General features: G+C 43.2%; 1 protein-coding gene across 4 annotated transcripts in view; it reads right to left on the reverse strand.

Moving 5' to 3' along the window:
* ino80 (INO80 complex ATPase subunit) overlaps positions 1-22967 on the reverse strand; it is a 210204-nt gene that overhangs the window by 20056 nt on the left and 167181 nt on the right. For all 4 annotated transcript variants that reach the window (XM_080202971.1, XM_080202972.1, XM_080202970.1 and 1 more), the window contains exons 28-29: positions 8598-8692; positions 5496-5568 (exon numbers count right to left, since the gene is read on the reverse strand). In XM_080202971.1, the coding sequence (XP_080059097.1) occupies positions 5496-5568; positions 8598-8692 (168 nt within the window). The remainder of the gene's footprint in view (positions 1-5495; positions 5569-8597; positions 8693-22967) is intronic.

Here is a 22967-nt window from a genome sequence, read left to right on the forward strand (position 1 = left end):
CAATAAACACAATTTTCAGGAAAGAGATTGCAAAGACTCGTTTCCCCATCATCTCTCTTTGTGCTCTAAGCCCAGTGGTCCTGACAGAACATTTAGCTCAATGCCATTCTTATTTTTATTCCCTAGGGATTGCGAGTTGGAGAGAAATGCATTGTAATTTTTTTAGTATACAATTCTTCACCACTTAGGCCAACATTTAGTGCCCATCTCCAATTGCCTTCGAAAACATCATGGTGACTTCTCTTTTGATTCTCTGCAGTCCATGTGGTGTAAGTACACTCAAAGTAACGATAAGGAGACAATTCCAGGATTTTGACTCAGCGACAACGTATGTCTGAATCAGGATGGTGTGTGGTTTGGATTGGAACTGCCAGGTGGTGACATTCCTATGTATCTGCTGCCCTTTACCTCCTAGATGTTAATGGTCATGGGTTTGGAAGGCGCTGTCTAAGGGACCTTGGTGAGTTCCTGCACTGCATCTTGTAGATGGTACACACTGCTGACATTGCGAATCGGTGGTGTACGATTGAATGTTTGTGGATGGGATGCCAATCAAGTGGGCTGCTTTATCCCAGATGGTTAAGCTTTTTGAGAGTTTTGGAGCTGCACTCATCCAGGCACGTGGAGAGTATTCTATCAAATTCCTGACTTGCACCTTGTAGATGGTAGACGGGCCTTGAGGAGCCAGGTGGTGAGTTGTGCGCCACAAGATTCTTATCCTCTAACCCACTCTTCTAGCTATGTCATTTATATTGCTAGGCCAGTTCAATTTCTGGTCAATGGTAATCCTCGGGATGTTGATAGTGAGTGATTCAGCATTGGAAACAAAATGTCTAGGGGCAATGGTTAGATTCTCTCTTGTTGGAGATTGCCATTGCTCAGCACTTGTGTGGCACACATTATTACTTGACACTTGTTAGCCCAAACCTGGATGCTTGCTGCATTTGGACACAGATTGCTTCTGGATCTGAGGAATTGCAAATGGTACTAAAACATTGATGATTGCACAATGAACATTCCCATCTCTATTTTTATGATGGAAGGAAGGTCAGCTAAGGATCGTAGAACCATAGAAGCCCTACAGTGCAGAAAGAGGCCATTGGGCCCATCCAGTCTGCACCGACCACAATCCCTTCCAGGCCCTACCCCCATATCCCTCCAACCTAAGCATCTCAGGACACTGAGGGGCATTTTTGGCATGGCCAATCAACCTAACCCGCACATCTTTGGACTGTAGGAGGAAACTGGAGTACCCGGAGGAAATCCATGCAGACACGAGGAGAACACGCAAAGTCCACATAGACAGTGACCCAAATCGGGAATCGAATATCGGTCCCTGGAGCTGTGAATCAGAAGTGCTAACCACTGTGCTACCTGATGGTTGGGCAATGATGCAATGATGTCCTGGAACTGAGGTGATTGACCTTCAACCACCACAAACATCTTCCTTTGTGCCAGATATGACTCCAATCAGTGGAAAGTTTTCCCGCTGATTCCCATTGACTCCAGTTTTGCATGGGCTCCTTGACGCTACATTCAGTCAAATGTAGCTTTGATATCAAGGGCAGTCACTCTCATCTCACCTCTGGCATTCAGCTCTTTTGTCCATATTTGAACTAAGGCTGTAATGACGTTAGAAGCTGAATGGCGCTGGCAGAATCCAAACTGCCATGTACTCAGATTATTGCTAAGCAAGTGCTGCCAGGTGGCATTGTTGATGACCCCTTTACTGATGATTGACAGTATACTAATGGGACAGCAATCGGTTGGATTGGGCTTGTCTCGCTTTTTGTGTACAGGACATATCTGGGCAATTTTCGACAATGCTGGGTGGATGCCAGTGTTACAACTTTATTGGAACAGCCTGGATGGGGGCACAGCAAGTTCTCGAACACAAATTTCCAGTACTAATGCCAGAACATTGTCAGAGCCCTCAGCCTTTGCAATATCCAGTGCCTTCATCCACTTGGCACTTCTGGTTGAAAATAGGTGCGAATGCTTCAGCCTTATCTTTTGTACTCGTGTGCAGGGTTTCCCTGTCATTGAGGATGGGGATATTTCTGGCACCTCCTCCTCCAGTGAGTTGTTTTAATTGTCCACCAGCATTCACAGCTGGCTATGGCAGAACTGCAGAGTTTAGAGATGATCCATCGGTTGTGGAGTCATTCTGCTCTGTCTTTCACTTGCTGCTTATGCTGTTTGGCACGCAAGTAGTCCTATGTTATAGCTTCACCAGGTTGACACCTCATTTCTAGGTATGTCTGATGTACTCCTGCACTCTTCGTTGAACCAGGGCTGATCCTCTGGCTTTGTTGTAACACTAGAGTGGAGAATGTGCTGGGCCATGAGGTTACAGATTGTAGTTGAGTACAATTCTGTTGTTGCTGATGGCACACAGCACTTCATAATTGCTTGGTCTTGATTTACTAGATTTGTTCGAAGTCTATCCCATTTAGTATGGTAAGCATTACACAACATGATGGAGTGTATCCTCAATGTGAGGACACCTCGTCTCCACCAGAATGGTGCGGGAATCAGTCCTAGCGATATTGTCATGGACAGATGCAGCAGGTTGGTTGGTCAGGAGGTGGTCAAGTACGTTTTCCCTCTTGTTGGTTCCCTCACTACTAGCAGCAGACTCAGTCCAGTAGCTATATCCTTGATGACTTGATTACCTTGGTGCTAACGAGTAATGAACCCATTCGGCAATGGGTACTGAAGTCTCTCATCCAGAGTACATTCTGCGCCCTTGATTCCCTTGTTTCCCCCTCCCCCCCCCAAAAAAGTGGTGCTCAACATGGGAAGGTACGGACTCATTAGCTGAGGCAGGGATGGTACGTGATATTCATCATGAGGTCTTTGCTTATGTTTGACCTGATGCCATGAGAATTCTTGGGGTTCAGAGTTGATGCTGAAGGCTCTCAGGGCAACTTCTTCCTGATTGTATATCACACTGCTGCTAACTCTGGTGGATCTGTCCTGTTGGTGGGACGAGACATTTTCAGGGATTTTGATGGTGTTGTCGAGGACATTGTTTTTTAAGGTATAATTCCGTAACTGTTACGATGTCAAGCTCTTGCTTGATTACTCTGAGAAATAGCTCTCCCAAAAAGTCCCCAGCTGTTAGTACAAAGAACAACACAGCACGGGAAACAGGCCCTTTGGCCCAACGAGCCCACACCGCCATTTTAACATTGAGAGTGCCTTCTTCTACCTATGACCTTTGTCTACGCCTACTGGACTCCACAATAAAGGAACCATAGCCAGATTGAGGGACGACTAATTTAGGGACAATTTGTTAACACCAATCAGCCTAAGAGCACGTTTTTGGGGTGTGGGAGGAAACCAGAGCACCCGGAGAAAACCCACACAAGCACAGGGAGAATGTGCAAACTCCCACAGACACTGGCCCAAATCCACGCATCTGCACAGCAAAGAGTGATAGTCACTGAGCTGTCATGTTGCCCGTCAGCTGGACGAAGGAGAGGGGCATGTTGTCCGATACTGTGTTGGAGGGAGTTGTAGACCCGTTGGAGGAAATATCTATTACGAGGGAGGAAGTGTTAGGGTTTTTAGGTAGTATTAAAACTGATAAATCTCCGGGGCCCGATGGCATTTATCCTAGGCTGCTTAGGGAGATGAGAGATGAAATTGCTGGGCCTCTGACGCAAATCTTTGTCTCTTCTTTGGACACAGGTGAAGTCCCAGAGGACTGGAGGATAGCGAACATGGTACCATTGTTTAAAAAGGGTAGTAGGGATAACCCGGGTAATTACAGGCCAGTGAGTTTGATGTCAGTGGTAGGGAAGTTGTTGGAGAAGATCCTTAGAGATAGGATGTATACGCATTTAGAGTGTGGCAATCTGATTAGTGATAGGCAGCATTGCTTTGTAAAGGGGTCATGCCTTACGAATCTGGTAGAATTTTTTGAGGAGGTGACAAAAATGGTTGACAAAGGACAAGCCATGGATGTCGTCTATATGGATTTCAGTAAGGCGTTTGACAAAGTCCCTCATGGTAGGTTGGTGGAAAAGGTTAAGGCTCATGGGATACAAGGACAGGTGTCTAGATGGATTGAGAACTGGCTTGGTAACAGGAGACAGAGTAGTAGTGGAAGTAATAAGGAGCACTTTGCGGGGTCTACTGGACTGTTATCATTTCCAGTGCCTAGGCTGATGCCAAATGATCACATCCTGTTGAGTTGCTTTAGTGGTTTGATACAACTGAGTGGCTTGCTAGACCATTTCAAAAGGCATTTAAGAATTCACTGCATTGCTGTGGGTCCAGATTCATATGTAGGCCAGACCAGGCAAGGATGACAGATTGCCTCCCCTGAAGGACATCAGTGAATCAGATGCGCCAGAATTCCAACAACACAGAAAAGGTGAAACTGTATCAACTCTCTCAAGAGATCTTACTTAGGCTTCTTCCCCACTCGATCTGTATAACCCACACATTCACCATGGCTAATCCATCTAACCTACACATCTTTGGACCCTAAGGGGCAATTTAGCATGTCCAATCCACCTAACCTGTACACCTTTGGGAGGAAACCCATGCAGACATGGCGAGAATGTGCAAGCCCCACACACGCAGTCACCCAAGCTGGAATTGAACCCGGATCCCTGGAGCTGTGAGGCAGCAATATTAACCACTGTGCCACTATGCCACCTATCTGCCATTTATTCCTGCAGTATGATAACTTTGCTATTAGTGTTCCTCAATAATTTCCTGGCTACCCAACAATTTACTCAAGGACTACTCTCAGGAATGCTAAACCATAACATCCAATCACGTGATTGCCCCCACACAGTGATGGGATGGTTGACAGTATCTGCGGTGTCCCCACAAGGTAATGGAACAGCAGTGGAGGTGCAGTCACTCCTTCAAAGATGGGAAACGAACCAGAAACTGACTTCTTACTGTAAGTACAGGGCTAGATACTGGATAGAACTCCCTCTGTACTGTCCCATCAAACACTTGCAGGGCAGGTACAGCACAGTTAGATACAGATTGAAGACCCATGTACACTGTCCCATCAAACACTGCAGGACAGCTGCAGATTAGATACAGAATAAAGCTCCCTCTATGCTGTCTCACCAAAAGTGCTCGAGTCCTCAGTCTTAGAAGAAATCCCTCTACGGCCATTTTCTGTTTCCAACACCATTACCCTCTGGCCTCACTAAGTGAAGATATTGATAATTTAGGAACAACTTTGTTTTGTGTAAACCGTGCTGAGATTGTATATTACTAAAGAAAAACCCCAGAATGTAGTTTGTATTGGTGAGAAATGAATCAAGAAGGGAAGGGTGCAATCAACACAAGGTAACGTAGAATTGGTTATTGAAAGAATATTTCTGTTCAGTGCTTGGGACAAATAATTTGAAATCAGGTATGTTACAGGCAGTTTGAAACTGACAAGCAGTCTGAAATACATTTCAACATTCACTCTTTTACTCTAGGGAAAGAGAACTAAAAATACTCCAATCTCTCACCGTATCAGCAGCTGTCAAGTTGATGCCAAGGCCACCAGCTCTGGTGCTGAGAAGGAACACAAAGATATCTGTTCTGCAGGAAGGAAGAAAAATAAACTGTAGGTGAAAAACCGAAAGGGTGATCATTCACATACAATGGTTCCAAGAGGCTGGAACATGCAAGGAATTAGAGCCAGGACTTGAATTTCCCTTTCACATTTTTTGGAGTCCAGAGCAATAATGATATTCTGCCCTCAGTTGCTTTCATTACATGCTATAAATGATTGCTGTCACTAGCATTTCAATGAAGTATAATTCTGCATGAGAACTTCATACAGTGCTGACTTCAAGTTTGAGAAACACCCAGCAGCATAACTCCAGATTCTATAGTAAGAACAGGGAATTCTTACGACATAGTGACTGAAGCAAACATGGATGCATTTAAAGAAAAGGTAGATAAGTACATGAGGCAGAAACCAACAGGAGGAGATAAGGTGAAATTAAGTAACATGGAGAAAACTCATGTGAAGCATAAATAGATGTTTTGGTATTAAAACATAATATTAGCCAGTAACAGATGTGACAATATTCCTCAGGCAATTCTAATAGTGTGTAACTACAACAAACATACTGAGCCAAAAACATCAGACTGCCACATCAGACTGCTTGGGTGTTTAGTTCAAATGCAAAACATTCTCTGGACTCTTGGTGACACCAAACACTGAGGAAACCCAAAACTCTGCAAGCAAAGTGTTTAACTCATGAATGACTATCACCACGCAACTCAGCCGCCACAATCCCATAAGTCACTGAATGCTCTCCATAGACAGAGTATAATGCATAGCCTTCAGTTTCAGTGTTCTATAAGCTGCTGTTATGCTCTCTACCATTTGAGCCCTAACCATCACCTATATGTAAGTCATTTTCCTATACATTGAAACTGTTGTCAGTTTCCTCTCTGAAGGAATGCACACATGCTGTACTTGTCCCCATGTGCCAGTTTAATTAGTGAGACAATGATGGATGAAGGTCTTATTTTAAAGACTATACAAAAGATCAGAGGATGCTAATAAAAGTAATCTTAAAGAAATATATTAGGAAAAGCTTCTTTATTGAGTGTGGCCAATGCTTCTGCTCTCGCTGACCTACAATGCCACCTGATCCAGGAATAGCTTAATTTTGAAATTCTTATCCTTGTTTTCAAGTCTCTCTGCTGTTTCACCCTTCCTACATTTGTAACTTTCTCCAGCTCCACAAATCTCTGAGATCTGTGTTCCTCTGCTCTCTTGCCCATCTACTATTTTAATCGTTTTGTCAGTGGTGACTTTTTCATTTCCCTTGATCTGTAAAATCTAGGTCTGTAAACACTCTCTCTTCTCCTCCTTTATGACATTCCTTAAAATCTACTTGTATGACCTGTTATCATCTCTCATGTGGCTCTAAGTTGATTTTTTTTTAATATCTCTCCTGTTAAGTGCCTTGTGACTTTAATTCACATGGTGTAGGCATAGTTGGTAAGGTCCAGTATTTATTGCCTTTGTCTAATTGTCCTTGAGAAGATAGTGGTGAACTGCCACCTTAACTTGAGTAGCTTTCATGCCTATTTCAGGGGATAGTTGATGGTTAACCACGTCAAGCCAAGTAAAGAGGTCATATTTTCTTTCCAAAGGGACATTAGTGAATCAGAAGGGCTTTTAAAAAAAATGACAATCTGGTAGTTTCATGGTCAGTTACTGACACTAGCTTTTTATACAGATTAACCTAATTAATTTAAATTTCCCAGCTGCTTTGGTGGGATTTGAATTAATGTCTCTGAATCAATAATACATCCATCTGGATTACTAGCCCAGAAAAATAACTGCTGGGCTTCTGTAGCTCTCCAAATTTCAAAGGTGCTGCTGTGTTGTTGAATGACACTGTTACATTATTAAACTTTACCTTTCTCACCTCATGACCTCCCCAAGAGGTTACACGGCTTCCAGTGTTAACGGGCCGCAAGACAGCAATTGTTGGTATAACTAGCTCTAGCACTGAATAAAGGCATGGCTGAGGTTGGCCAAAACATGCTACTGGATTTCTCTCAGGCAGTTGAAACAACACAACCCTACTGGGAAAATAAACTAAAACACAGGTTAGGTCTATGGAATCTGTGCGCTGCATCAGATTAGCTTTTAACAATAACTACCACCAGGGATCAAGAATCTAGTGTAACTCTCAATGCATAATGTTTACACTGAAGCCACCTCCATCTTTCATTACACTGCCCGTTTACAATGTCCTCACATCTAGTCCCACTCCAAGATTCTCCAGCAAGTCATTGTGACCCCTCTTGCTCAATATTCATTCCTGTGCATTCTCTCCACACGGTGGATGTGGGGTGGGGGTGGGGGCAGAATCTATGGTCTAGATTTTGAAGGAGGACTTGAGCCTTCAGTTTTGATACTATGTGCATGTTTCAGAATTCCAGTGACAAGGGTGAACTCAAGCCTAATGCCAAAGCAAAACTGCAGCAAAATAATTGACAGTGATTTTTTTTCTAAATTTCCTTCAAGTTCATGCTGCTACTGTTCAGCCATCTTCTGTTCATGGAGCTTAAAAGATTTTAACTAGATCAGAATAACTGATACATAATTCAAAATAATAGCAAGCCTCCAATCTACCAGCAATCCTGTCCATGCTTCAGTCTGATAATGCTGTGGAAGTGGGTTTGGAATAGGTTCATGATAAAGTTTGTGATAAAGAGAGCTTTAGCCTGGCTTGATCTACACAGATAGTTGGCCAAGGAGGACTGGTCTGACTGTAGCAGAAATGAGTTGGTGAAGAATAGCTACAAAAACTGTGCCGATTAATCTTGAACTGCTCAAACAGACTCAACTTGTACAGACCCCATAGCAGAGGGTGAAAAAACTTCCAAAACAAAATACAACAAACAGCATCATGACCCTTTTTTCTAATGCTGAAATCTGGTGAAGACTCAGGACAGTTCTTGGGCGCAAACAGGATCTCAATGGAAAACCATGCCAATATCTCTCTACGTGAAAGTTAAACAAATTACAAAGAAATTAAAATAGTTGCAATATTTTAATAAAGCAGATTCAGGCTTCTTTCAGACACATCATATACCTGCTCTGGAAGTCTGCCACCATGTCCCGTCTCTCAGATATTTTTGAGGAACCATCCAGTCTCATGTAAGTGTGCTGTCTGAAGACCATGTACTCCTGAAACCGCAACAGAAATGGGAATCAGCAAAGAGAAAACAGGATTCACAACTACTGGCAGCCAGAGGTACACTGATACTGACAGGCCAATTCATACGCATGCAGTATGAAAGCAAGAAAGTTATAGTGAACATTTATAATACACCAGTTTGGCTTCAACCGAAATGCTGTGTCCCACTCTGTCACCACGCTTTAGGGAGGATGTGAAGGCTTTGGAAAGAGTGCAGAAAAGATCTAGAGTGGCTCTAGGGATGAAAGACTTCAGTTACACAAATAGATTGGAGAAGTTGTGGCGGTTCTTTTTAGAGAAGGCCGAGGGAAGATCTCAGAGGTATTCAAAATAATGAGGGGTCTGCAGACAGGGAAAAACTGCACCCATTAGCAGAGAGATCAGGAACCAGAGAACACCAATATAAGGTAATTGGCAAAAGAACCAAAAACAACATATGGAAACACCTTTTTATATAGAAAGTGGTTGAAATCTGGAAACCAGAGTGTGTGGCAGGGGCAAATTCAATCATGGCTTTCAAAAGGAAGAAAATTGAAAGTGAAACAATTTGCAGGGCGATAGGAACACAGAAGGGAAGTAGGACTGGCTGAACTGCTCTTACAGCGAACAAGCGTGGACACAATAGGTCAAATTACCTCCTATAGCCATTCTATGATACAACAATGATATAAAATAAACTGGGATTAGGGACTGGGCATGCAATTGTATTATAATGCAAGTCTGGTGAAGGGTATGCAAAAGGGAATCATAACTGTATGTCAAAATTGGAGAAGTAGAGGGGTGCCTCAGTTGTATGCATAACATGGGAAAGCAGAGGGGAGTGAGTCCCAGCTGTACCTTAACCTGGGTAGGCAGGTTGAAATAACGATTCTGAGAATGCTTGATGGGTAGATGCTGAGGGGATATAGCTGTGTGTTGGAATCTGAAAGTAGGGGACACAGTTGAAAATTTCTTCTCCAAGGATCATTTGTGTTTGGGATTATCATCCCTATCAATAGTGCAGGCTGGGTCACTGAACATATTTAAGGCTGAGTTAAACAGATATTTGAACGCCAGGGAGTCAAGGATTATGCTGGACAGCAGAAATGTAGAGTTTCGGCCACAAGCAGATCAGCCATGATCTTACTGACAATCTTACATTTGAGTCCTAACCTGGGAAAGCAGAGGGGAATCGCGGCTGTACATTAACCTGATCCAACAGAATGCAACCTATAACAGATTGATCTGAGTGCAGCATGTGCTGAAATAATAAATTAACAGCAGCGACTGAATAGTGGATTGTGTACTCATACTTCCTGAACTTCAACTGGACGAGGCAGGCATGCTCATATCATGCCAAACAAACCCGCAGCCAAAACAGCTGCCAACAGGTGGACTATGCAGACTTCTTGTGCATATGCTGTAGAATTTACCTACTCAAGAGACTGAGGTGCTGAGCTGGTTGTGGCACAACCCCTTGTAGACGACGACATTAGTCTGCAGAAAATCTTCCAAATCCTGATTTCAACTTGCTGTAATAGCCAGCTTTTGAGGTGGAATTCAGGCAAGGATTTTTTTTTAAAGCTTAGCTTTTTGCGAGCGCCAGAATACAGTGAGGGCAAGAGGTTAACTTGGTAAATACAAAACTGTCAGGCTAACTTTGCTGCAGAGAAAACAGGGATTGTGGTTGAGAGAGAAAAAAGTTTTTTTTGTGCGTTAAAATAGGGAGTGATCGGGAAATGGGATTGGCAGCTAGAAAGCAAGCGTGACTGAAATACTGCATTAAGTTGGAAAAATTTTAGCCTTTTGGAATTAATCCAGATAATGAAAAAGCCCTTGATATTTCAACAGTTTTATCATTAAGTTAGTTTTATTGCGCATGATACTAAAATAAGCCAGCACAGGGAGATGGCAATTCTCTGGAGCTGTTGGCAATTGAACAGTTTGGGGGATTCAACAGCTGTTGAAGGGACCTGCAGCAACTCAGCAGGGCACAGTAAAACGGTGCTTAAAATTGGCAGAACACTCCCATAGCAGGCCCACTCCCAGACCCCTATTTGTTTTCTTAGTCAGGACTGAACATCCTGTGTTTCTTGTGAAATATATAATTCTTTCATCTCAGAAATGACAACATAATTCCTGAACTGCTAGCATTCATTGGAGTGTTTTTGCTGAGGGGTGGGAAGTGAAAAGGAACACCTCTCCCCTTGCTCATTTTTATTATTCAAATGAATGCAGTTGAATTCCCAATCCATCAACAATCTGCCCCACAATCATGACCATTACTTTCTCATTGAAATATATCTCCCCGCATCTTCCCCAAGGCAGCTACCTTCTCCATAACTGTTAACACTAAGTCACTGACATGAAGTGCCTTCCACAGATGCTTGGAGTTATCATGATTGTATAAAAACTGGAAAGCTACAAGTACATTTAGTGATGGACTCAAACGTGGGGTCAGTTTGCATTGCTCTTTGCTGTGTTCAAGACTGACTGCCCCATGCCCCAATCAGTGCTGTCAACTGATTTCAATTAGTGACACAGGCGCAATGCAAGCAGCTGGGGCAGTGGTAAATCCACTCCTCATCATGATCCACGGGGCACTTGCTCAAAGCACATCCTAGTTTCCCTATAGTGCAGAAACAGGTCATTTAGTCCATCGAGTCTGCACCTACCATCTGACAAAGCATCCCATCCAGACCCTATTCCCACAACCTCATATTTACCCTGCTAATCTCCCCCTAACATGGTGATTATGATCATTTCTTGGCCCTGGGGACATTCATTTATCAGAGGCCACCTCTGATGTACCAGAGAGACCAGCGTCCCTGGAAGGGCATACCAGCAATGGTCAGCACTTGATTGAGAGGAGGAAATAATATGCAGAAGGTCCTATTAACAGAATTCCACCCAAAAAATAAAATTGTTTGCTCAAAAGAGGACGTACCTTTATCCCCCAAACTTCAACTTTCCTCTTTCCCTGCAGGCCAGACAAACAAGCAACGGACCACATCCTACGTGCCAGTGCACAATGGCTCTGATCCCTTCCCCTCCCCAACTTTGTGCTGTTGAGATGACGGCAATAACCCACAGGACTAAGACTTGGATGCATTTAGGTCTGTAATACCGACTATACATTTCTAAAAAAAGGAACAAACATTTCTTCTTGCAAGGTTCACATTTCCACATTTTTAATCCAGTCAGATCCAGTCACTGTTGCAGCAGGGAGAGCTTTTCTTCAACATCTGACGTGGTCTCATTGAAGAGGCTGGAAATCAAAAAGCTTGCTACAGGGAGAAAGATTAAATAAACTACCTTCAGACATTGCACCACCCATTGCATATACCAGGCAAATAATGTTTGCACGTAGACACACTGCTGCCTCAAACTGCCAGGGACTCAGGTGGATCGGCCATGCTCCCACGGTGACATCAGCATTCAAGTGTGTTCAACAAGCAGCTGTTGGACAGGGGATTCACCCATAATCTCCTCCAGCTCTCCAGACCATTTACGCTCCTTCAACTCTGACTTCTTGTTCATCCCTCACTTTCTGCTTCAAATGTGGGCAGCATGGTGGCACAGTAGTTAGCAGTGCTGCCTCACAGCTCCAGGGAGTTGGGTTCAATTCTGGCCTCGGGTGACTGTATGGAATTTGTGTGTTCTCCCGGTGTCTTTCTTTGGGCGCTCCGGTTTCCTTCCACAGTCTAAAGATGTGCCAGTTATGTGGCTTGGCCATGCTAAATTGCCCTTTAGTGTCCCAAGATGTGTAGGTTAAGGGGATTGGCTATGCTAAAATTTTGGGGTTATGGGGATAGGGTGGGAAGAGGCCCTGGGTAAGACGCTCTTCAGAAAGCTGGTGCAGACTTGGTAAGCCGAATGGTCTCCTTCTGCACTGTAGGGATTCTATGATCATTGAAACTTATAGAATATGAAAGGCCTGGATACAGTGGACACGTTTCCATTAGTATGAGAGACTAAGATTCGAGGGCACTGCCGCACAGTAAAGAGACAACTCCTTATAATTGAAACGAGGAGGAGTTTCTTCAACCAGAGGGTGGTGAATCCGTGGAATTCATTGCCATGGAAGGCAGTGGAGGTCAAGTTAAGTATACTTAAGACAGAGGCAAATAGATTGATGGTAAGGGGATCAAAGGTTAGGGGAAAAGGCAGGAAAATGGGGTTGAGAAACATATTAGCCATGACTGAATGGCCAAGCAGACTCGATGGGCCAGATGGCTTAATTCCGTTCCTATATCTTATGGTTTAACACTGGTGGCCATGCCTTCAGCTTTCCAAAGCTAAAGCACTGAAAATCCCTCCCTAAACACCTATGCTTCTCAAACTCTCTCCCCTTTAAGGAGCTGCTTTAAACCCACCACTTGACTGAACGATCTGTTCTAATATCTTTTTAGAGAAGAAAGATGTGCAATTATGGAATGCCTTTTGTGACCTTAACACATTCCAAATTATTCTGCAGCCAATAGAGCACTTTTTAAACTGTAATCTCTGCTGCAACGTATGTTCTCACGAACAGTCATACGATTGACCAGATAATCTGCTTTAATGATTTGATCGAGATATAAACATTGCCTAGGACAGTAGGAGTACTAACCATCATGTTCTTCTTTAAACTGTACTATGGCATTGTACTATGTCTGCCTTAGGGGCAGACTGGAGGTCGTTTTATTGACTGATTTGACTCCGACTGTGTAACACTCCCTCACAATGGACTGTCAGCCCAGATGCCTGTTCTCAGGTCTTGAGACTTGAACTCACAAGCTTCTGACTCCGAGCCAAGAGTGCTACCAACCAAGGCACAGCTGTCAAATTGGTTTAATGCAAAGTTTTGTCTCATTAAGCTTCAGTGAAGCGCCCTGGGTTTTTTGCTACTTGAAATGTAAATGCAGGTTGTTGTTGTAGTAACATTATTGCACACATAATTGGGGGTTCACTGGTACACAGTCATGCTCACCATGGGTTGCTATAGTGGAATTGCTGCCCTAAATGCTTAACACTTGTGTAGTATTCTTATTCTGATTTATTAATCCTTCTGCAGTCCTTATGCTCTTCTATACAGCTTGAGTTCAGTCAGAATAATCGCTGCTCCTATCTGCATTTGGTAAAATATACTGCCCAATATTACTGCACAATACTCCTGGTGGCCTGCCATTAGTTCATCAAAGCTTCCTTCCTTTCTACATTGAACCTCACCCAAGCGACAATGGCTGGCTGCATGGTTTAACAACAATTCAATGTTTCGGCACACTTTGCTCCCACAGCAGTTGGCAGTCACATCATCAATGCATGTTCTCAATCCTATTTACACAGTGGGGGTGGGCTCTGCCTCCAGTTGGTGGAGAAAGGAAGGAAGATTAACCAAAAGGATGATACTGATTCCTGAGCACACTGGACACGTTTCCATGGCACTAATCAAGCCATAGACTCCTGGCCAATAACTGCAGACAAGTTTATTGTCTGATCCTGCCCAGGCCTGTGTTTTATTGCCTTCCCCCTCCCTCTTGCCGTAGTGCTCTTGCTAAGCTGAAACCACTTCTACCTGTTTTGTTTGCAAGCATACACCTGCCTAATGGGAACTGGCCACATACCAGCTTATGCTTTCCTATAACTGCTGATTTTCTAGATTATTGCTGTGTTTTGACATTGCACTTTCAATACAGCAATTTGAAACAGATTCTCTGCTCTCTCGCTCACTGAACCAGATCCTCTGTTCACTTGCCGTTCAACGTAACATCAAACTGAATAATTCATGAGCAGTTTAAAAAGATAGGACTCCCTTTTGTTTAATCCTTCAGAATGGATCAAGCCAACTGTATTGAGATGACTAGAGCAGTTCCACTTATAAAATATACTATCAAGATTGCATAGAAGGAACATTTTAGGGCCCTTAATAAAACATGTCACTCTTCTGTCCCTTACCATGCCTAGAAATGGAAAGCAGCATAGCCTTACTACCTTGAGCTCTTTTCCAGTACAAGAAATTTGAAGGGATTTAACTTCCAGTTCGAAATTTCGAAAGATTGCAATTCACTTTTACATCCCTTGTCAGATTTCTTCAGAAATGCCCACATATAGAATTGATTTATGGAAAGAATAGAGATGAAAATCTTGGTGTCACTTACACACTAACAGTTCATAGAATCCCTACAGTGCACAAGGAGGCATTTGAGCCCGTTGACCCCGCACTGACTCCCTGACAATAACAGCAGGCATTTTTGGCTCACCCAGCCCACCTATTGGCAGCATGCTCAAATTTCTAATTTTGTTGCGCAAGATTAGAACTTATTTGGATGGATGAGGGAAGATGGATCAGAATGGTCCTTCGTACCCATAATTATCAAGATTTTCTATCAAATGGATAAATCAAGCTGGGAATCCTGGTCATTTTTGTTTCTTATAAATCAAGAACATCTTACATTCATGTAGCTCCTTCGAAACAGAAAAAATATCAACTACTCATTTTACACGCCTAATGAAACAAAAATTAATACTGAGGTAAAAAAGGAACTGCAAGGATGGGTGATTAGAAAAAAGGTGGGTTTAAAGCATGGTCTGGGAGGAGGAAAGAGGGTGGGAGAGGTGCAGAGAGCTTAATGCCTCAGCGGTGGAAGGGAACACTGCCAATAGAAGGTAGAAGAAACCAAGATTCTTAATAGAGCACATGTGAAAAAATGTAAAGTTTTTGGAGTATGCCAGGGTGAGAATAGGTGACAGAGCTAAGGAGGGATAAGATCTTGAAGGGATTTTAATGCAAGGATGAAAATTTGAAGATTGGGATGTAAGGGAATCAGGAGACAATGTGGTAAACAAGAACAGCGGTGGCAGGGGAGCAGGACAAGATCCTGGCACCCTCTCGACTAGCAATTCCACGCATCACATCCTCTCCCCATAGCGCCGTCAGTGTTACCCATAAACTGAGCTCTAAATGTCCATTAGTGCTCTCTACTTCTTCCCAATAGGCTCAATGATCCCAGCAGCCACAGACTGCTGTCTCCCCACAGCCACTGCGCTGTCTGCCCAGGCCACCCGTCCCCACAACCACTGAGCTGTCTGCCCAGGCCACCCGTCCCCACAACCACTGCGCTGTCTGCCCAGGCCACCTGTCTCTACTGTGCTGTCTGCACAGATCTGCCGTCTCCCCACGCTCTGTATTCTCTGTCCAGATGCCATCTTCCCAGGAACTGTATTGCCTGCTCAGGACTCAGTCTCCACGCACTGCACTGCTGGCCCAAATCTCCATGCAGAGTGTTGTCTATCTAGAGCCCCATCTACCCAAGCACTGCATGGTCTGCCCAAGTATCCCATCTCCCGGAACACTGCATTGTCTGTCCAGACCTCCACCACCCAAATACTGCATTTTCCATCCAGACCCCCATTTTGCCAGCCACGGCACTGTTCACATGGACCTCTGATCTCCCCATGAATTGTACTATCTGCTTAGATGCCACCTTCTCATGCATTACACTGTCCAGAACCCTATCTCCTTACACATTGTACTGCCAGCCCAGACATACATCTCTATACACACGGTGTTGTTTGTTCAGATGCCATGTCCCCCACGCACTAGACAGTCCACTCAGATGTCTTCTCCACAAGCACTCAGTGTCTGCCAAACAATGCACTGTCTGCCCAAATGCAGTCTTTCCATGTACTTTATTATCTGCCCAGACACCACTTCCCCACCTATTGCATTGTCTCTTCATGTACTGATCTCTCTAGCAAGACAACATCTTACCATACAAAGCAATGTTAACCCAAACACTTGACCATCCATGGTTCTGCTTCACACGATGCTCCATATCACCTCCTGGAGGTGGCATCCATAAAATGCTATTAAAGATTAGACCTGGACTGTGACAACCATTAAATGCAGTGGCTTGTGATCAAACTTTTGTTACTGTCACTGATTAAACATTTACTAAACATCTGCCTTCTGAAAAAGAATTCAAGTTGTAGACTCTGCTGATTTCCAGGTCAGTTGTGGTTTTGTACTGTGTAAAGGATTTTATTTGTTCAGGGAAGAAGGAGGAGTGAGTTGCTTTCTACAGGTCAGGGTGCATTAGGAGTCCCTATGACGTGAGGTAAGCTGAGTGAGAGAGTCTGTTTTTACTGGAAAGTTGCTATGTAAGCATTAGTACCATTATGTTGCTGGCGAGATTCCCACGCTTGGGATAGGAAATGTAGCAAAGAGATATATTTGACAGTAACGCCTAATACTGGTTTATGTAAAAACTAGTGACATCCATTCTTTTCCACTTTGATAATGCAAGTAGCTTTTCAAACAGATTGTCCTCATATAACTCAATCACCTGAGAGTTAGACATTCTGTATATTTAATTATGTCATTGAGCAAATAATACCTCAATGTTCCTTTAAACTTAGCTGCTATGCACAGGTTTTCTTTGAAAAAAGCACGCAGTTCCTTTAATTTTTTTGTGCAGCCTTGCACACTTCAGTAAGGCCTTTGACTTAGTATGTGGATGGCCCGACTAGAGAGGGGGCAAAGCTTGACCTCTTGGAAAATAAGGAATGGTAGGTGACAGAAATGTTAATGAGGGATCACTTTGGGACCACTGACCATAATTCTGTTTTAAGGTAGCTATGGAGAACAATAAGTCTGTCCCAAAAGTTAAAATTCTAAATTGGGGCAAGGCCAATTTTGATGGTATCAGGCAGGAACCTCCAAAACTTAATTGGGGGAGCCTTTGGGAAGGCAAAGGGATATCTGGTAAGTGGTATGCTTTCAAAAGTGTGTTAACCAGGTTCAAGGTAAACACATTCCCCTCAGAGTGAAAGACAAGGCTGGCAGAAGTCAGGAACCCTGGATGACTTGGGATATTGAGGCCCTGGTCAAGTAGAAGAGGCACATGACATGCATAGGCAGCTGGATCATGTGAATCTTGGGGGTGTAGGAATAGAGTTAAAAGAGAACTCAGAAAGGCAAATAGGGGACGCAAGATTATTTTGGCAGACAAGGCAAAGGAAAATCCAAAGAGCTTCTACAAATACTTAAGAGGCAAAAGAGTAACAAGGGAGAGTAGGGCCTCTTAAGGATCAATAAGATCACCTACGTGTGGATCCACAACAGATGGGTGAGATCCTAAATGAATATTTCTCATTAGTATTTACTGTTGAGAAAAAGCATGGGTGTTAGGGAATTTGGGGAAATAAAGTGATATCTTGAGTGTATATATTACAAAGGAGGTGCTGGAAGTCTTAAAGCGCATCAAGGTAGATAAATACCCGGTGATCTGATGAAGTATATCCCAGGATGTTGTGGGAGGCTAGGGAGGAAATTGCGGGTCCCCTAGCCGAGATATTTGAATTATTGACAGTCATGGGTGAGGTGCCTGAAGACTGAAGAGTGGCAAATGTTGTGCCTGGGAACTACAGGCCAGTGAGCCTCACATCTGTGGTGGGTAAATTGTTGGAAGGTATTTTAAGAGACAGGATCTACAGGCATTTAGAGGTGCAAGGACTAATTAGGGACAGTCAGCATGGCTTTGAGTAGAAAATCGTATCTCACAAATTTGATTGAGTTTCTTGAAGGGGTAACCAAGGAGGAAGATGAGGGCAGTGCAGTTTTTGTTGTCTACATGGACTTTAGCAAAGCTTTTGACAAGGTACCGCGTGGTAGGTTATTGCATAGTTAAATCTCACGGGATCCAGGTGAGGTATCTAAATGGATACAAAATTGGCTTCTGTGGTTGTAGAGGGTTGTTTTTCAAACTGGAGGCCTATGACCAGTGCTGTGCCTCAGGTTGTCTGTCATTTATATTAATGATTCAGATGAGAATATAGTGGGCACGGTTAGTAAGTTTGCAGATGACACCAAGATTGGTGGCATAGTGGACAGTGAAGAAGGTTATCTCCAATTGCAATGGGATCTTGATCAATTGGGCCAGTGGGCTGACGAATGGCAGATGGAGTTTAAGTTAGACAACTGTTGAGGTGATGCATTTTGGTAGATTGAACTAGGGCAGGACTTACTCAATTAATGGTAGGGCGCTGGGGAGTGTTACTGAACAAAGAGACCCAAGGGTACACGTTCATAGCTCCTTGAAAGTGGAGTCACAGGGGGTCAGAGTGGTGAAGGCGGCATTCGGCATGCTTGGTTTCATCGGTCAGAACATTGAATACAAGAGTTGGGATGTCTTGTTGAAGTTGTACAATACATTGTTAAGGCCACACTTGGAATACTGTGTGCAATTCTGGTCACCCTATTATAGAAGGGATATTATTAAACTAGAAAGAGTGCAGAAAAGATTTACTAGGATGCTACCGGGACTTGATGGATTGAGTTAAAAGGAGAAGCTGAATAAACTGGGACTTTTTCCTATAGAACATAGAACATAACAGCGCAGAACAGGCCCTTCGGCCCACGATGTTGCGCTGACCAATTAAAAAAGCAATGACCCTCTAACCTAAACCAATCCCTTTCCATCCATAAACCTATCCACGGATCTCTTAAACGCCCCAAACTAGGCGCATCTACAACTGCAGCAGGTAGGGCATTCCAATCCCTCACCAAACGCCCCCAAACTAGGCGCATCTACAACTGCAGCAGGCAGGGCATTCCAATCCCTCACCATCCTCTGGGTAAAGAACCTACCTCTGACATCCGTCCTATAACTACCACCCCTTAATTTAAAGCTATGCCCCCTCGTGCTAGCTTTCTCCATCCGAGGAAAAAGGCTATCACTGTCCACCCTATCTAAACCTCGAATCATCTTGTATGTTTCAATAAGGTCCCCTCTTAGCCGCCTTCTTTCTAACGAAAACAACCTCAAATCCCTCAGTCTCTCCTCATAGGACCTTCCCTCCATACCAGGCAACATCCTGGTAAACCTCCTCTGCACCCTCTCCAATGCCTCCACATCCTTCCTATAGAGTTCCTATGGAGCATAGGAGGCTGAGGGGTGACATTATAGAGACCTATAAAATAATGAAGGGCGTAGACAAGATAGATAGTCAATTCTTATTGGAACGATGGTGGTTGAGGGGCAACCTGATAGAAGTCTAGAAGATTGAGAGGCATGGACAAAATAGATAGTCAGAAGCTTTTTTCCAGGGTGGAAGATTTAATTACTAGGGGGCATAGGGTTTAAGGTGTGAGGGGCAAGGTTTACAGGAGATGTACAAGGCAGATGTTTTTTTGTACAGAGGGTGATGGGTGTCTGGAACTCATTGCCAGGGGAGGTAGTAGAAGCAGAAACAGTAGTGATTTTTAAGAGGTGACTTGATAAATATATGAATAGGATGGGAATAGAGGGATATGGTCCCTGAAAGGGTAGAGGATTTCAGTTAAGTCAGGCAGCTTTGTCGGTGCACACTTGGAGGGCCAAAGGGCCTGTGGTTATGTTGTAATATTCTATATTCTTTATTCTTTGTCCTTTGTTATTTGTAAATCATCCCAGAACAAGGGCTTGTGTCACATCTTGTAGACTGCAGGGTGGCAGTGCAACTTAGCAGGAACATTATAACACACTGAAGTGCCTTAAAAGTAAATAAAATGTAACAATGAGCTACATCAGTGAATATTAGGAAGTGTGGCCAAAAAGCTTGGTCAATGTCCAAGTCAACTCTGGTGCAGAGAAAAGAATGCAGGGATGTGAAGGAGCTGATAGAATTGTCTTGGAACCTTCCAACTCCATCAGCTTCCTTAGTTGAGGCAACCTTAGAGTTGAGCAGCATTCATTGATACCTTGGAAGACTGACGTTGGGCAGGTGAAGCAGTCCCAAGGCTTCCATTTTAGCACGTTCGCCACACATTTGCTTTCTTCTCCGTATAGCACAGCTCTACGAGCACAGGCCTTTCCTCCACTAAAGCAATGAAAGCAGGAATCAATGGCATCTATCCTTAATTCCTGAAAAACTTGGGACCTTATGGAAGTGACCGGTTGGCTTTTTTCTTTGCTAACATCCAGGCAAATGGTATCATTCCATTCAACTGGGGAGGGACTAAAGTCACGTTCACCTTAAAGCCAGGGAAATCGGCTGCTCACCTATTTGTTATCAGACCACATCTCTGCTATGCACATCTTATAAACTGCTTCATTCTCTCCTCCTATCCAGACTCTCTCAACTGATGAAGCCCAATTTCCCCAATGATCAAACAGTTGCAATATGTTAGGAATTGACCAGGTACTAGCAGTTAATATTCACACTAAGACTGGCTAACAACACATGTACAGGACAGATATTGTACACACCGGCTTTCATCAACATATGACCTATGCAGAAACATGGTCTTCTGTTAAAAACTGCTAGATTTTTCCCAGTGGCAGGCTACAATGCCTAACCCTTCTTCAATGCTGAGCTATTGGTGATACAGGATTTCATTTGGACACCAAACAAGCTCCACAAGAATCCTTAGTGATGAAGTTCCCAGCATCTGTGAATGACATCTCCCCCATCACCTCCAAGAAATTTTTATATGCAGCTGATTTGGTCTTTGCTGCTTAGGAATCCAAATCTGAATCTCAGCAGCATCTTGTCGTAGGACTTAGTGATCAACAATATTTCAACGACTGGCATCTCCTTCTGAACTCAACTGAGGCCATAATCACTGATTTCACCTTAGCAACAGATAGGCTAATGGCAAACTGCATAAACACTTTGAAATCATCCTAGGCTGCAGTGCATGTAAATGAACACCTGAAAAGTGTCACAGAAAACATCAAATAAGCATTATCCAGAATCAGTAATCACCAGCTAAGTCTCCAGTGCACACATGCTTCTACTTGTAGCCTTCATTGTGTAGTCCTCCACAGAAGACCAGAATAATAGGAAGTGGGATAGCTTGATCTTGGTTTCATCAAAGCTCGGCACAACATCGAGGGCTGAAGGGCCTGTACTGTGCTGTACTGTTCTATGTTTCTAAATCTTGTGTGGGCAGAGCACAGCCACTCTGAACAGCTGGACACTGCAAATACTTTGAATGAGACATTTTGACTAAAAGGACAAATGGCACAACTTCTGGGTTGATAGCAATATCAATAGCAAATACTTGGTGAGTGATTTGATAGTGGAATCTCTAGAGTTCGACCTCCCTCACACTGTTGTCTACACTCAAAAAGGGATTTGCACTCCATGCATGGACATCCCACCTTGTCCACAAATGGAATTTCAAAGAGAACCCAACATGTGACTGTGGTCAACACATACAAAATGTAGGAAAATCTCAGCAGGTCTGACAGCATCTGTGGAGAGATAGATATAATGTTTCAAGTTTGGATGACCTTTTGACAGAAGTCATTCAAACTGGAAATATTAACTCTGTTTTCTCTTCACAGATGCTGTCAGATCTGCTGAGATTGTCCAGCATTTTACGTTTTTGTTTCAGATTCCACCATCCGCAGTAACTTGCTTTTATCTAATGTGACTGTGGTCACCTGGAGAAGACTGTTCATCACATTGTGAATGAATATGGCAATGAAAATTTGTCACAGAATTCAGATAATCCATCTAACAATGCGCCTTGACTGCCCAACTCAGACTTCAATTGTAACTCTACCAAGATATTACATGCAAGTAGTAAAGTTTGGCCAAACAAGTAGTTTATGAACTGTGTCTCATTCTACAATACTATTTCTAAAATAACCTGCTTCCTAATTGGCTTATTGATATACTGATCTAGAATACTTTCTTGAATTCATTTCATGAACTCGTCCCCACACTATTACTGAAGTAATACTAAATATTACTTATTTGCCCAGTCTATATGAAGACTTAAATACCCCATGATTACTGTAATACACTTGGTATATGCAACACTAACTTTCTGATTTATAGTCTGCCTGACACTACAACTATGCTTAGCTGGCCTATGAACTACTCTCATGGTTGTTTGCTGCCCCTTAGCTTCAACCCATATGGATTCTACATTTTGATTTATTCTATCCTTTCTTAAAAATTTGTTCACGGAATGTGGGCTTTGCTGGCTGTGTAAGCATTTATTGCCCATCCCGGAGTCACGTAGCTGTAGATCTGGAGTCACATATAGGCTAGGCCAAGTAAGGATGATGAATTTACTTCTCTAAAGGACATTAAAATGATAGATGAATTTTTAATCAGGAAGACCTCTCCTCTTTCAAATTTTGCCCATTACATTTGGAAGTTCAGTATCTTGGAATATTTAATTCATAACCTTGGTTACTCTGCAGAACATTAATCTGTGTTATAAATTTGTTTTGTTGCAAATGCTTTACGCATTCAAGTAATTTTGTTTTCTGATTTTTCCATACGCCTTCAATTAGACTTTACTCA

The sequence above is a fragment of the Carcharhinus amblyrhynchos genome, chromosome 14 (genome assembly GCF_965287045.1).
Source record: "Carcharhinus amblyrhynchos chromosome 14, sCarAmb.v2.hapA, whole genome shotgun sequence".
NCBI classification, from domain to species: domain Eukaryota; kingdom Metazoa; phylum Chordata; class Chondrichthyes; order Carcharhiniformes; family Carcharhinidae; genus Carcharhinus; species Carcharhinus amblyrhynchos.